At 40.9% G+C, this 16,366-nt stretch overlaps 1 protein-coding gene across 5 annotated transcripts in view; it reads left to right on the top strand.

Moving 5' to 3' along the window:
- The window catches only part of CDC42BPA (CDC42 binding protein kinase alpha), a 118,462-nt gene that overhangs the window by 61,107 nt on the left and 40,989 nt on the right, over positions 1 to 16,366 (top strand). For all 5 annotated transcript variants that reach the window (XM_075267212.1, XM_075267213.1, XM_075267214.1 and 2 more), the window contains exons 6-7: positions 14,270 to 14,363; positions 15,576 to 15,776. In XM_075267212.1, the coding sequence (XP_075123313.1) occupies positions 14,270 to 14,363; positions 15,576 to 15,776 (295 nt within the window). The remainder of the gene's footprint in view (positions 1 to 14,269; positions 14,364 to 15,575; positions 15,777 to 16,366) is intronic.

Below are 16,366 nucleotides of genomic sequence, written 5' to 3'. Positions count from 1 at the left end.
TCAATGTCTGCAGAGACCTCCGGACAATACCTTGTGTAGGGGGTCCGACTTCCCTGGCCATGAAAGAAGAGACGAAAAACAACCTGCAGATTTTATATGTAATGCATTTCAGATATATGCTGTAATATACATCTATAATACTGCCCCTCTGTACAGGAATATAACTACTATAATACTGCTCCTATGTACAAGAATATAACTACTATAATACTACCTCCTATGTACAAGAATATAACTACTATAATACTACTCCTATATACAAGAATATAACTACTATAATACTACTCCTATATACAAGAATATAACTACTATAATACTGCCCCCTATGTACAAGAATATAACTACTATAATACTGCTCATATGTACAAGAATATAACTACTATAATACTTCCTCTATGTACAAGAATATAACTACTATAATACTACCTCCTATGTACAAGAATATAAATACTATAGTACTGCTCCTATGTAAAAGAATATAACTACTATAATACTGCTCCTATGTACAAGAATATAACTACTATAATACTACTCCTATGTACAAGAATATAACTACTATAATACTTCCCCTATGTACAAGAATATAACTACTATAATACTGCTCGTATATACAAGAATATAACTACTATAATACTGTTCCTATATACAAGAATATAACTACTATAATACTTCCTCTATGTACAAGAATATAACTACTATACTTCCTCTATGTACAAGAATATAACTACTATAATACTACTCCTATGTACAAGAATATAACTACTATAATACTGCTCCTATGTACAAGAATATAACTACTATAGTACTGCTCCTATGTACAAGAATATAACTACTATAATACTGCCCCTATGTACAAGAATATAACTACTATAATACTACTCCCATGTACAAGAATATAACTACTATAATACTACTCCTATGTACAGGAATATAACTACTATAATACTGCTCCTATGTACAAGAATATAACTACTATAATACTGCTCCTATGTACAAGAATATAACTACTATAATACTGCTCCTATGTACAGGACTATAACTACTATAATACTGCTCCTATGTACAAGAATATAACTACTATAATACTGCTCCTATGTACAAGAATATAACTACTATAATACTACTCCTATGTACAAGAATATAACTACTATAATACTGCCCCTATGTACAAGAATATAACTACTATAGTACTGCTCCTATGTACAAGAATATAACTACTATAATACTTCCTCTATGTACAAGAATATAACTACTATAATACTGCCTCCTCTGTACAAGAATATAACTCCTATAATACTACTCCTATGTACAAGAATATAACTACTATACTTCCTCTATGTACAAGAATATAACTACTATAATACTACTCCTATGTACAAGAATATAACTACTATAATACTGCTCCTATGTACAAGAATATAACTACTATAGTACTGCTCCTATGTACAAGAATATAACTACTATAATACTGCCCCTATGTACAAGAATATAACTACTATAATACTACTCCTATGTACAAGAATATAACTACTATAATACTACCTCCTATGTACAAGAATATAACTACTATAATACTACTCCCATGTACAAGAATATAACTACTATAATACTGCTCCTATGTACAAGAATATAACTACTATAATACTGCTCCTATGTACAAGAATATAACTACTATAATACTGCTCCTATGTACAGGACTATAACTACTATAATACTGCTCCTATGTACAAGAATATAACTACTATAATACTGCTCCTATGTACAAGAATATAACTACTATAATACTACTCCTATGTACAAGAATATAACTACTATAATACTGCCCCTATGTACAAGAATATAACTACTATAGTACTGCTCCTATGTACAAGAATATAACTACTATAATACTTCCTCTATGTACAAGAATATAACTACTATAATACTGCCTCCTCTGTACAAGAATATAACTCCTATAATACTACTCCTATGTACAAGAATATAACTACTATAGTACTGCTCCTATGTAAAAGAATATAACTACTATAATACTGCTCCTATGTACAAGAATATAATTACTATAATACTGTTCCTATATACAAGAATATAACTACTATAATACTTCCTCTATGTACAAGAATATAACTACTATACTTCCTCTATGTACAAGAATATAACTACTATAATACTACTCCTATGTACAAGAATATAACTACTATAATACTACTCCTATGTACAAGAATTTAACTACTATAGTACTGCTCCTATGTAAAAGAATATAATTACTATAATACTACTCCTATGTACAAGAATATAACTACTATAATACTGTCCCTATGTACAAGAATATAACTACTATAATACTACTCCCATGTACAAGAATATAACTACTATAATACTACCTCCTATGTACAAGAATATAACTACTATAATACTACTCCCATGTACAAGAATATAACTACTATAATACTACTCCTATGTACAGGAATATAACTACTATAATACTGCTCCTATGTAAAAGAATATAACTACTATAATACTGCTCCTATTTACAAGAATATAACTACTATAATACTACTCCCATGTACAAGAATATAACTACTATAATACTGCTCCTATGTACAAGAATATAACTACTATAATACTGCTCCTATGTACAAGAATATAACTACTATAATACTGCTCCTATGTACAGGACTATAACTACTATAATACTGCTCCTATGTACAAGAATATAACTACTATAATACTGCTCCTATGTACAAGAATATAACTACTATAATACTACTCCTATGTACAAGAATATAACTACTATAATACTGCCCCTATGTACAAGAATATAACTACTATAGTACTGCTCCTATGTACAAGAATATAACTACTATAATACTTCCTCTATGTACAAGAATATAACTACTATAATACTGCCTCCTCTGTACAAGAATATAACTCCTATAATACTACTCCTATGTACAAGAATATAACTACTATAATACTACCTCCTATGTACAAGAATATAACTACTATAGTACTGCTCCTATGTAAAAGAATATAACTACTATAATACTGCTCCTATGTACAAGAATATAATTACTATAATACTGTTCCTATATACAAGAATATAACTACTATAATACTTCCTCTATGTACAAGAATATAACTACTATACTTCCTCTATGTACAAGAATATAACTACTATAATACTACTCCTATGTACAAGAATATAACTACTATAATACTACTCCTATGTACAAGAATTTAACTACTATAGTACTGCTCCTATGTAAAAGAATATAATTACTATAATACTACTCCTATGTACAAGAATATAACTACTATAATACTGTCCCTATGTACAAGAATATAACTACTATAATACTACTCCCATGTACAAGAATATAACTACTATAATACTACCTCCTATGTACAAGAATATAACTACTATAATACTACTCCTATGTACAAGAATATAACTACTATAATACTGCTCCTATGTACAAGAATATAACTACTATAATACTACTCCCATGTACAAGAATATAACTACTATAATACTACTCCTATGTACAGGAATATAACTACTATAATACTGCTCCTATGTAAAAGAATATAACTACTATAATACTGCTCCTATTTACAAGAATATAACTACTATAATACTACTCCTATGTACAAGAATATAACTACTATAATACTGCTCCTATGTACAAGAATATAACTACTATAATACTGCTCCTATGTAGAAGAATATAACTACTATAATACTATCTCTTATGTACAAGAATATAACTACTATAATACTGCTCCTGTATATATGAATATAACTGTTATAATATACAGAATACATAACGTTTCTGCTAATAGTGTGTAATAAATTATATTCTTTATTATATTATATGAGTTATCAGTGATGAGATCTATTATTATTGTGCTAATTAATATTTGTAGCCATTTGACTCCTATAAAAGCTTCTTCTTGGCCGCAGCGCTCCGTGGCGGTTTTCATTAGCTCATCGGCCCTTTTCTGCCTCAGTTCCCATCACTCCCCTTCTCCTGCGTCTGGTGCCATCTTGGCGGTAATTGTAGGTTTCCGACCATTAAGGATTTTTACAGCTGCTACATTCAGGAGCGTTATGTCAGCCATTTTATTAGACTCCAGGATTCCGTTTTATTAACTAATCCCTGTTAATTAACATTTTTGCCTCCTCATTTTTTCCATCCTTCGGGTGTTTTATTGTTCGGTCTCTTCTCTAGTTGCCTCGCAGCGCAGATTTTCATAAAAGTAATATAGATCCATAGAAACTATTGTACGGAGAAGGCCGTCCGCTCTCTATATCAGCCAATCAGATTCCAGCTCACATTTCTCTCCGGGCCTTTGGAAAATGAAAGCTGTAACCTGATAGGTTACTGCAGGCGGCTCCTCCAATCAAATTGCAGCTTTTATTTTTCCAGAGTGGTTGAATAATAAGAGCTGGAATTTGATTGGTTGCTGTGAGCTGCTCCACAAATCAAGTTGCTGGTTTCAGTTTCCCACAGAAAGGTGCTATGGGCAACCCATCCTCTCTTCCTTGATTATTGTGACTCTTTATAGTAATTTGGCCTGTTCTGTGGTAATTCTACTACTAATGTCAGGTTCGGGTCCTGTTCACACTGCTGAATTAGAGACTTGAATGATGTGAGATTCCCAACGTTCAGCCCATACAATCAGTGTACCCGACTGTCGCTCATTTTGCCCAAAAACAAAAGGATTGGGCATGTTGAGATCCATCAGCCTGCTCCTTCCCTCACCTGTCCTTGTGGTCACATTGTGAATCCCCATATACACTGTTAGTGGAGACTTTACCCCCCATTAAAGGGATTCGCCAGGACTTTAATACTGATGACCTGTCCTTAGGAGTCTCCAGCAGCACAGAGTATTTCAGAAGATGGTGTGATGTTGGCGAGGACATGCTGGCTATCTTTACCCTTGAGTTTATATATGTTATAGGATTACAGCCGCTTGTGTCTGTTTTGTCCTGTGGTGACCCCGTGTCGCCCACTCGTTGTGCCCAGTAACCCTTTACATCCCAGCATGATTCAGGGTCTGGGAAAGCTGAGTAACAGCTAATATAGCCGCTAGAACTGCTCTTGCTGTAAGCCTCACCCAGCTTTCCTAAACCGCTGAAAAGCAGATGAGCCTTATGGGGCTTCCTGACCACTGAACTATATAGATTTTCTGCTCGGAACTCTGGGAAAGCTGGGTAACAATATGGCTGCTATTACAGCTCCTTCTGTAGGTTTCACCCAGATTTTCTAATACCCAGATCAGTCTAAGAGGGCTCCTCACCACTTAACTACACAGTGTAGCCATTCAGGACTCTAGAAAAGCTGGATTAGGAGCTTTAACTGGAGTCTGCCTGAGAGGTTTCTCACCAATTAACTATATACTGTCAGTTTTCCATTCTGGACTTTCGGAAAGCCGAGTGACCACTACAGTGTTGTGATGTGGCTACCTCTGCGTCGTCCATTCATTGTGCCATTCAGAACTTTGGGAAAGCTGTGTAACAACTATAGCTTTATGTTTTGGTGAGTTCTACATTGTTCACTTGGTGCGCCCAGTAACCATTTACATCCCAGACGCAATAAAAACATGAGTCGGAGACTGGAAAAGCTGAGTAGCAAAAAACATGGCTGCTATTACAGGTCTCACCCAGCTTTTCTAATACCCAGATCAGTCTAAGAGGGCTCCTCACCACTTAACTACACAGTGTAGCCATTCAGGACTCTAGAAAAGCTGGATTAGGAGCTTTAACTGGAGTCCTGTGACTCATCTCTCCCAGCAACTGATACAATAAAGAAATGGCGGTGCATAAAGCGGACGGATCCCGTGTCTTAGGCGTCACCTCTCTTCTGTCTGCGATGACCTTACGTATTGTGGCAGTGACTACAACAGGGCAGTTTTATCAGCCGCTCCGGCCCCTCACGGCGTCAGGTAACTACTCTCGGAGCAACAGCTGAAAATACTTGAGATTCCGCCGCAGCCCTTTCTTTAAAAACTTTGTGACAGATGGCATCAGCAGATGGCCCCCGACATTCCTAAGGAGCTTACGAGAGTCGCTCCTTTAACGGGCAGTAATACTCCGCCGCAGCCGCTCTGGAAAGCTTTGACGTGAATTAGCCGGCCTGGTCGCAGTCTTTAGTTTTTAATCTTTGGCCCTCGGCCACAGAGCTCTGCTGCGGGCGATAAGCCGGTCTGTGCGCTCCGATAGTGCCAATCGCCTCTTCTAGCTGCCAGTTCTGCGCCTTATCCAGGCTAATTCTGCCCATGCACAGGGCACACGGCGACCTTTTTTTCTCCTCTGGTGCCTTTGCCATAGTTGGGGTCCCCCATCTAACTATTATGCAATCGCATGTGTCAGTTTTTAGTTTTGGAATTCTATTGAGGGTTCAGTCTCCCCTTTAATGGGGTATCGTCGTGCCCGTTGCACCGGGTATATGGCGACTTTCACGAGATAACAGGAAGAATGTATGAGAAGGCATTAGACAATTGGGCGTTTACATCTGCAGTGTCAGTCTCCACTGTAATCCTGGCATTCAGTTCATACACAAAGAAGCTTAGGCTGCATTAGTATAAAATTTCAGGCCACTGACTGGCATGTACAGTTGTCTAGTAAATACTTATTTTGTTTAGATGTCAGCAAAAATATTGGATTATTTTTTGCAAAAATTAGATTTTCCATGAATGTTTCTGAGGAGTTCCCGGTACAGTCACATGAACTTCCTTAACATTCTCGCCTAGTTATGTTTTCAGTGTTGCCTTCCTCTTACAGTTAGATCCCCATGATGCGCTGTACTTGTCTTACTGTATTGTGGGGGGTGCCAGTGGTTCGACCCCCACAATTCTATATCTATCTCCTATCCAGTCGGACCCCCGCTGATCAGTACAATGGGGATCCCTGACTCCCTGTTCCAGAGGTATCTAAATAGAGCATTGGTCACACATCTACCCTGCTGCTCTGGCTCCTAGGTATTTCCTAAGGAGTTTTCTCAAGGTCCACAGTTGTTTAGGAGGTCTGTATTTATTTCGGGGTCTAGGTCTGTATTCACTTAGGGGTCTGGTGCTCGGTCTGTATTTGTATTAGAAGGGTCTGGTTGGTAATGTGTTTATATAGGGTCTATACTTGCTCTAGGCTCTCTATTTATTTAATGGGGTTGTACTTACTTTGGGGTCTGGTCTTGAGGTCTTTAGTTGTTTAGGGGTCAGTATCTGTTTAGCGGGGTCTGGTCGGGGTTGTCTTTATAGAGTTTTGTGCTTGTATTTGTTGTATTCTGCGTTTGCTTAGGGTGTGTATTTACGGGTCAGGTCTGGGGTTTGTTGTGGGGTCTTAATTAGTTTAGGACAGTGATGGTGAAACTTTTAGAGACGGGTCATTCCGTGTCAAGTGAACCAATGATTTTTCCCTCTATATTTTTAATTCTTTTGAGATTTTGTTATTTGGTAATAGTGTGTCAGGGAATGCAAAATGTGAAGAAAAAAAAATTCTAGAAATTTTTTTGGATTTTTAATTGATTTTCAAAGTTCAGAAAAAGTGCGAATTTCGGTGTTTCCTGCCTTTACATTTCTCCTCATAACTTAGGCTAGAAAAAAGATAGAGAAACAAAATAAACGCCATTCTACTCAGAACTATACAGGCTTTCACCAAATATGTCACAAGAGTATCTTTGTTAATATTTTACCCATGTGAACGCAAACGCAAAATTTTAAAACGCATTTCCGAAAAAAATGTTTTATTTAAAAATTTCAAAAAAATGCACATGGGCCTGCTATGCCCTTAGCCACATCTGTACCAAAATTCAAGTTGGGATCGCGATGGGATAATATTTTAAAATACAACTATTATAGTGTCATTCTGAAAATCTTGAATTCAGATCTGTTCAGCCTGTGGGCAGTGAAGTCCATGAAGTGGTAGAAGGCGGCACAAGATTGGCAATGGATGACATAACTGGTTATGTGACCTGTGAATATGATCGGCGCTGGTGGCTGGCTACTGTACTCTCCAAAGATTGTGAAAATGAAGACAATAAAATTGACTTTTTTGCATCCTTCTGGTCCAGCACCATCCTTTTTGTATCCAAGAAAACCAGACATTTTACAAGTCAACAAAAATCAGATATTAACTCAGGTGGAGCCGAACACCATGACAGGCCGGACATACTCTTTGACACAAAAGGAAATGGCCATTGCTAGTAAGCGCTTATGGACAAGATTACATTTTACTCACTAGAAAGGACAAATTGATGATAAAAGGCCAGTAGTTTAAAAATGTCCTATTAATTGTTTGATTGGTTCATATTTTATAGAATGAGGATTTATCTACTGGACTATTTTTCTTAATAAATTACATGTTTAGTGATATAATAAAAAAAAAATTGTTACATGTAGAAATAGGTGTTATAAATATTGCTTCTTGTACTCTTGTTAACATATAATTAGGATGAGACTATTTAGAAAATCGCACTTGAGGATATGAGCAGCTCTTTTCTTTCGGTTTGTTCAATGCATTCAGGTTGAAAATGCTGGACAAGTAGTGTTATGATGATAAGATGTATTTATTCTGGAACTTATGGGATTTGTTTTTTGTTTCTCTTTATTGTTGCATATAAATGTTGAATTCAGCAAGTTGTAATTTGAAAAGAAAAAAGGAAGAAGCTCACACAAACATAAAATCAGATGATTCAAGTCTTAAAAAAAAAATTAAAAAAAATGGATCCCAATTTGGTCCCAAGTTGAAAACCTGTACAAATATAACCAAGAACACAAGTAACACAAATGCATTTTTTCACAATTTTAGAACATACGTTTTTTTCACAATTGCGCATCAAGATTTTGAATTTGATTTCTCCAAAACAAAATATAAAGAAACATCGTCTTGTGACATATCAAATGAAAGCCGGTACCGCTCTGAGAAAAATGATGCCTCTCCCACCTCATTATCTTAATTCTAGCCCAAGATATGTTAAAAAATGTAAAGCCATACCAGGCCAAAATTCACACTTTTTCAAAACTTTAGAAGTCTATAAAAAATTAACTGATGAAGAAAAAAATTCTAAACTTTTTATTTGTAATTAACTTAAGTTGTACTTCATAAAAAATAAAAATAAAAAAAATCTAAAGACGTCAGGTAAAAAAAATATTCCTATTTGGATCACTTGATATGGAATGACCCAGACCGAGCACCCAAACTGCAACCCAAAACCCCCTAATTTATCACAAAGTGCCAACACGGAAATTTAACCTTAATAATGTGCGGATCCACAGTTGCACACACAATTACAGACCTGCAAAATATGGTCATACGAGCTTTGTAGAGCAGTATAATCTGCTCCACAGTGACCCCCACACAGTATAATCTGCTCCACAGTCGCCCCCACACACTATAATGTGCTCCACAGTGGCACCCACACAGTATAATCTGCTCCACAGTAACCCCCACACAGTACAATCTGCTCCACTTTGACCCTCACACAGTATAATCTGCTCCACATTGCTCCCCACACACTATAATCTGCTGCACAGTGACCCCCACACAGTACAATTTGCTCCACGGATGGGTGCCCAAAGAGAATGCTTTGAGTGACATCTCTGGCACCCGTGCCATAGGTTCGCCATCACTGGTTTAGGAGATGAAGGGCGGGTCTGCTTTTAGGGGCATTCAAACTGAGTAAAGTGGCGCTGATTCTTCCACGATAACTCGCGGCAGAATCAGTGCTGATAAAAAAAGACTCCTATTGACTTCAATAGATTCCGTTTTCCGCGCGGAACACATTGAAGTCAATGGGAGGCTTTTTATCAGCGCTGATTCTGCTGCGAGTTATCATGGAAGAATCAGCGCCACTTTACTCCGTGTGAATGCCCCCTTAGGCTGAGGCCCCACGTTGCATAAACGCAGCTTTTTCTGTTGCGGTTTTTTGAGCCAAAGCCAGGAATGGCTACAAAAGGAATGGGAAACATATAGGAAGTTGTTATGCTTCTTCCTTCTGCTCAATCCATTCCTGGCTTTGGCTCAAAAAAAAACAAACCGTAGCAAAATCTGCAACCAAAGAAGCTGCGTTTCCGCAATGTGAGATCTTAGCCTTAAGTTGCTTTTTGCTCTGGGGTCTGTATTTGTATTTGTTTATTGATTTTGAGGACATAACCTATGTAAATGGCTGACGCTAGGTTCATACAAGTGCCTGCTCTCTGTCACTCAAGTCCGTCGGAGGACCCGAACAATGGAGAAGGGGACCGATAAAAAAGTGGTTAAACAGGGAACCCGCGCGGACCCCAATGAGTATAATAGGATCCATCGATGTCCATTGTTTTGAAGTGTGCAGGACTTTTTTTCTCTGCACACATGTGAACGCCACCTAAGACATCTGTTGTATAAATCTTGTGCGTTGCTTAATACTTAATTTCTTGGAATCTCCCTGATGTCACTTGTCAGTAGTTTAGTAAGTGCTGGAAGCTAAGACGGTATTACATTGGTGAAGGAGGAAGTAGCTGGCTCCTCTTCCTTACCTGCATCTTCTGGGACTGATGGGGCTCTGGATAAGTATACGGATGGGGCTCTGGATAAGTATACGGATGGGGCTCTGGATAAGTATACGGATGGGGCTATGGATAAGTATACGGATGGGGCTATAGATAAGTATACGGATGGGGCTCTGGAGAAGTATACGGATGGGCCTCTGGATAAGTATACGGATGGGCCTCTGGATAAGTATACGGATGGGCCTCTGGATAAGTATACGGATGGGGCTGTGGATAAGTATACGGATGGGGTTCTGGATAAGTATACGGATGGGGCTATGGATAAGTATACGGATGGGGCTCTGGATGAGTATACGGATGGGGCTCTGGATAAGTATACGGATGGGGCTATTGATAAGTATACGGATGGGGCTCTGGATAAGTATACGGATGGGGCTCTGGATAAGTATACGGATGGGGCTCTGGATAAGTATACGGATGGGGCTATGGATAAGTATACGGATGGGGCTCTGGATAAGTATACGGATGGGGCTCTGGATAAGTATACGGATGGGGCTATGGATAAGTATACGGATGGGGCTATGGATAAGTATACGGATGGGGCTATGGATAAGTATACGGATGGGGCTCTGGATGAGTATACGGATGGGGCTCTGGATAAGTATACAGATGGGGCTCTGGATAAGTATACAGATGGGGCTATGGATAAGTCTAAGGATGGGGCTCTGGATAAGTATACGGATGGGGCTGTGGATAAGTATACGGATGGGGCTCTGGATAAGTATACGGATGGGGCTCTGGATAAGTATACGGATGGGGCTGTGGAGAAGTATACGGATGGGGCTATGGATAAGTATACGGATGGGGCTATGGATAAGTATACGGATGGGGCTCTGGATAAGTATACGGATGGGGCTCTGGATAAGTATACGGATGGGTCTATGGATAAGTATACGGATGGGGCTCTGGATGAGTATACGGATGGGGCTCTGGATAAGTATACGGATGGGGCTCTGGATAAGTATACGGATGGGGCTCTGGATAAGTATACGGATGGGGCTCTGGATAAGTATACGGATGGGGCTGTGGATAAGTATACGGATGGGGCTCTGGATAAGTATACGGATGGGGCTCTGGATAAGTATACGGATGGGGCTGTGGAGAAGTATACGGATGGGGCTATGGATAAGTATACGGATGGGGCTCTGGATAAGTATACGGATGGGGCTCTGGATAAGTATACGGATGGGGCTCTGGATAAGTATACGGATGGGGCTCTGGATAAGTATACGGATGGGGCTCTGGATAAGTATACGGATGGGGCTCTGGATAAGTATACGGATGGGTCTATGGATAAGTATACGGATGGGTCTATGGATGAGTATACGGATGGGGCTCTGGATGAGTATACGGATGGGGCTCTGGATGAGTATACGGATGGGGCTCTGGATAAGTATACGGATGGGTCTATGGATAAGTATACGGATGGGGCTCTGGATGAGTATACGGATGGGGCTCTGGATGAGTATACGGATGGGGCTCTGGATGAGTATACGGATGGGGCTCTGGATAAGTATACGGATGGGGCTCTGGATAAGTATACGGATGTGGCTCTGGATAAGTATACGGATGGGGCTCTGGATAAGTATACGGATGGGGCTCTGGATAAGTATACGGATGGGGTTCTGGATAAGTATACGGATGGGGCTCTGAATAAGTATACGGATGGGTCTATGGATAAGTATACGGATGGGGCTCTGGATGAGTTTACGGATGGGGCTCTGGATGAGTATACGGATGGGGCTCTGGATAAGTATACGGATGGGGTTCTGGATAAGTATACGGATGGGGCTCTGGATAAGTATACGGATGGGGCTCTGGATAAGTATACGGATGGGGTTCTGGATAAGTATACGGATGGGTCTATGGATAAGTATACGGATGGGGCTCTGGATAAGTATACGGATGGGGCTCTGGATAAGTATACGGATGGGGCTCTGGATAAGTATACGGATGGGGCTCTGGATAAGTATACGGATGGGTCTATGGATAAGTATACGGATGGGTCTATGGATGAGTATACGGATGGGGCTCTGGATGAGTATACGGATGGGGCTCTGGATGAGTATACGGATGGGGCTCTGGATAAGTATACGGATGGGTCTATGGATAAGTATACGGATGGGGCTCTGGATGAGTATACGGATGGGGCTCTGGATGAGTATACGGATGGGGCTCTGGATGAGTATACGGATGGGGCTCTGGATAAGTATACGGATGGGGCTCTGGATAAGTATACGGATGTGGCTCTGGATAAGTATACGGATGGGGCTCTGGATAAGTATACGGATGGGGCTCTGGATAAGTATACGGATGGGGTTCTGGATAAGTATACGGATGGGGCTCTGAATAAGTATACGGATGGGTCTATGGATAAGTATACGGATGGGGCTCTGGATGAGTTTACGGATGGGGCTCTGGATGAGTATACGGATGGGGCTCTGGATAAGTATACGGATGGGGTTCTGGATAAGTATACGGATGGGGCTCTGGATAAGTATACGGATGGGGCTCTGGATAAGTATACGGATGGGGTTCTGGATAAGTATACGGATGGCCGCCTATACAACTACTTCTACAAATAACCTCCTAATCCGCTTCTCTCCTGTGTCGCTGGCGCTCGCTGCCCGGCCGGTTATAAATACTCGCTGTTTTCTTAGGCACACGCTCAGGATTTTGATTTCCATGCCGTCTGCTGGGAGCGGTGACTTGTTCCATCCCTGGAATCACAGTGTCAGGGTCTGCCGGCCGGGGCTGAATCTTTATGAGAGATCACGTCACATCCTTTGTCCTCTACGTTGGAAGTCACTTCCCATAGTAAAGGGATATGCAGAGATTGTATGTGCGGGTGAAGCGGAGATCATATTCTTAGGTGGCTCTTAAAGGGAACCTCTCTCATGTCCATTCAAAGGAACAAAGAAGAAAAGTTGTCTGTGGTGCCACCTATGGGTAGATTCCTGGAAGTCCGTGTCCGACCCGTAATAGAGATATTACTAAAACCAGAGGCGCCCATTTTCTTACCCCACCTCAGTACACAGGTGGGCTCTGGTTTGTCGGGAGAGATGTCAGGTGTATGAAAATGATTCTTGTTACATTGTCCTCTACTCACATCCAGAGCTGCAGTGCTGTAGGCTGCAGCTGATCTTCCCTGCGCTCGGTCATGTGATCTGACAGCCTCTTTTTATATGCTTCATTACAGCCCATTCTGCTAATTAGGGGAGGGGGCTTCCTACAAAGGGTTACTTATATTCTGTCTGACTATGCACATGATGCCGTGTAATAACCTGGTGGAAGGGATCAGCTAGTGACTGGAGCTAGCGTCATAAAGCAAAGACCATGTAGAAGGTTTCAGCTGGCAGTCCTATGTAAATCCACAACAATACGCTAATGATGAGCTGTACCAAGTGACATAGTCGGCTCTGCTACATCCATACAGTTGTTCAAGTGGTTGGTAATATTGTACTTGATCATCCCGATCTAATGTCACATATTGAAATGGGGGCGTTCGCACTTAGTATAGCAGAGCAAGGTTTGTCTTTTGGTTTTAAGCCTTTCTCCAACCCATTCAGCACTGCTGCACCTTTGTATATCCCTTCTATATGGCCACGCTGTTTCTGTCCCTTGATCTGTTCCTACCTCAGGAGTAATCTGGGGTGTATGCCGCGTCTCACAATGTCTCTTCCTTGCGCTTATCTTATTCTTTTTCATCTCCTTCCTCCAGAGACATAAAGCCTGATAACATCTTGCTGGATATGAACGGCCACATTCGTCTGGCAGATTTCGGCTCCTGTCTGAAGCTGATGGAAGACGGAACGGTAAGTTGTCACCATGGCTGCGGGTAAGAGAATGAAATCATCTCACGAGACGGTCGTCCCTGTTCAGGCAAATGATGACCTTGCGTCTTTTTGGAGAAGAACAGCGGATCATCACTATTCCAGCGTCAGATTATAGGAATTTTATCCCATTTCCCCCTGAACGCCAACATATTCCACAGCGTTGTACACAGGTGATCACTCAGACATTCACATACGTATTGCTCAACCTCATTTATGTGTACGGAACTGAACCGCAATACCGCACACAACCCATGGACAGGTGTGGCGCAGTTTTAGGAAATCAGCCATGTTTTTCTAATTGGAGCTGTCTGGGACTGTGATATTGACTGCTGTGGCCTCTTCACTACCTACCAAGCACAGCACCCTGCCTTGTGTAGTGGCTGTGCTTGGTATTGCAGCTCAACCTCATTCAGACTGAACTGCAGCATTGCCATGTGTCCAATTGACGTGACATCACTGGCACTCAATGCCATAGTCCTGGACAACCCCCTGAGCACCCACATGGGACAGAGCTGATCTAAGTAATACCGGATATGTAAATCTGTTTTTTTGTATATTATATATACAATCCCCTCCCTTATTACTATATTGACTCAAAAGTACCCACCGTATTGAATGCAACATTAAAAATTCCAAATTTTAAAGGGGCGTCATGATCCTGACTTGTGACTTGCCCCGTGCACCATGTGTATAAGGTCATATGTATACCCTGTAGTATATACGGAAGTATTAACAATTATTTATTCTACTTTGCTAGGACCTTGTGGCTTTTTGTCCAGTTTTCCATTCCAATGATGTTAGTATTACGGATGTCTTTTTTTTTTTTTTTCATGGCTTGTGTTCTATGACTTAAAATGTGAAAAAAACCAGAAAGTAGCAAGAAATCCATCCACTGTGTTAGATTAGGAGTAGGATGAGGATTAAGGAGTAGGGGTACGAGCAGACGGTGCATGGCTCCTAGGCGCACCTTGTTTTGCTCCACCGCATCTGCCTTTGCACACTGAGCACAATTAGGTTCACACCCGAGGATGTCCGTCTGCTCAGAAGCTTTTGCACGGATATTGTGCCTTATGTCTGCGCTTCCAGAATGCACCGGAGCAGAGGTAAAAGGCCAGGATGAGGCACAGCATTTGGGGTCCTTACCCCCTCACTCTTGTCAGTCTGAGTTATTAATACGTGTCCTCTCTCCAGGTTCAGTCGTCGGTGGCTGTCGGGACTCCGGACTATATCTCTCCTGAAATCCTCCAGGCAATGGAAGACGGGAAGGGGAAGTACGGGCCGGAGTGTGACTGGTGGTCACTTGGGGTCTGCATGTATGAAATGCTCTATGGTGAAACGCCATTCTATGCAGAGTCCTTAGTGGAGACGTACGGGAAGATCATGAATCACAAAGTGAGTGCGTTACTTGAGTACTGCATTGAAAAGTTGTCTTGTGTAGGTCACTGGTTCATGTGAAAATTAAAGGGATATTCCCACTGTCCAGAGGATTGGGGGTAAGTGGCTAATCGCCATTGGTCTGAATGCTCTGGACCCCCAACGATCACAAGAACATGGTCCAAAAGTTGCCTGTGTGAAGTCCATGTGTGACCCTTGCTCCATTCACTTCTGTGGGACTCGCAAGAGCTGTATTTGGTTTTGGGACCCTGTTCTTGTGATCAGACACATATCCATGGATGGGCAATAAGTGATGTGGATGGGAAAACGCCTCAAGGTCGGGGCCATTCATGTAGTCATTGCGGGTTAGCCATGAGCCGAATCGCCATCATATACAGTCCCAGTATAGTGGATGAGATTTGCGACAAGAGTAACACCCGTGGTGTAAAGCCGGCTGATTTTGGCTGCTTCTGCATTCCTGCTCGCCATGGCCTTAGCCTCAAAGGGATTGTCTCTTCTGCATATAAGGGCGAGTTCACACCTGTACCCGATCTCCGTTTTGCAGGTTTCCGTTTCCTGCCCAAGAAACTGGACCGGAGACGGAAACC

The sequence above is a fragment of the Leptodactylus fuscus genome, chromosome 3 (assembly GCF_031893055.1).
Source record: "Leptodactylus fuscus isolate aLepFus1 chromosome 3, aLepFus1.hap2, whole genome shotgun sequence".
Lineage (NCBI taxonomy): Eukaryota > Metazoa > Chordata > Amphibia > Anura > Leptodactylidae > Leptodactylus > Leptodactylus fuscus.
The sequence above is the reverse complement of the archived record's forward strand: the minus strand, read 5'-3'. Positions and strand labels throughout refer to the sequence as shown.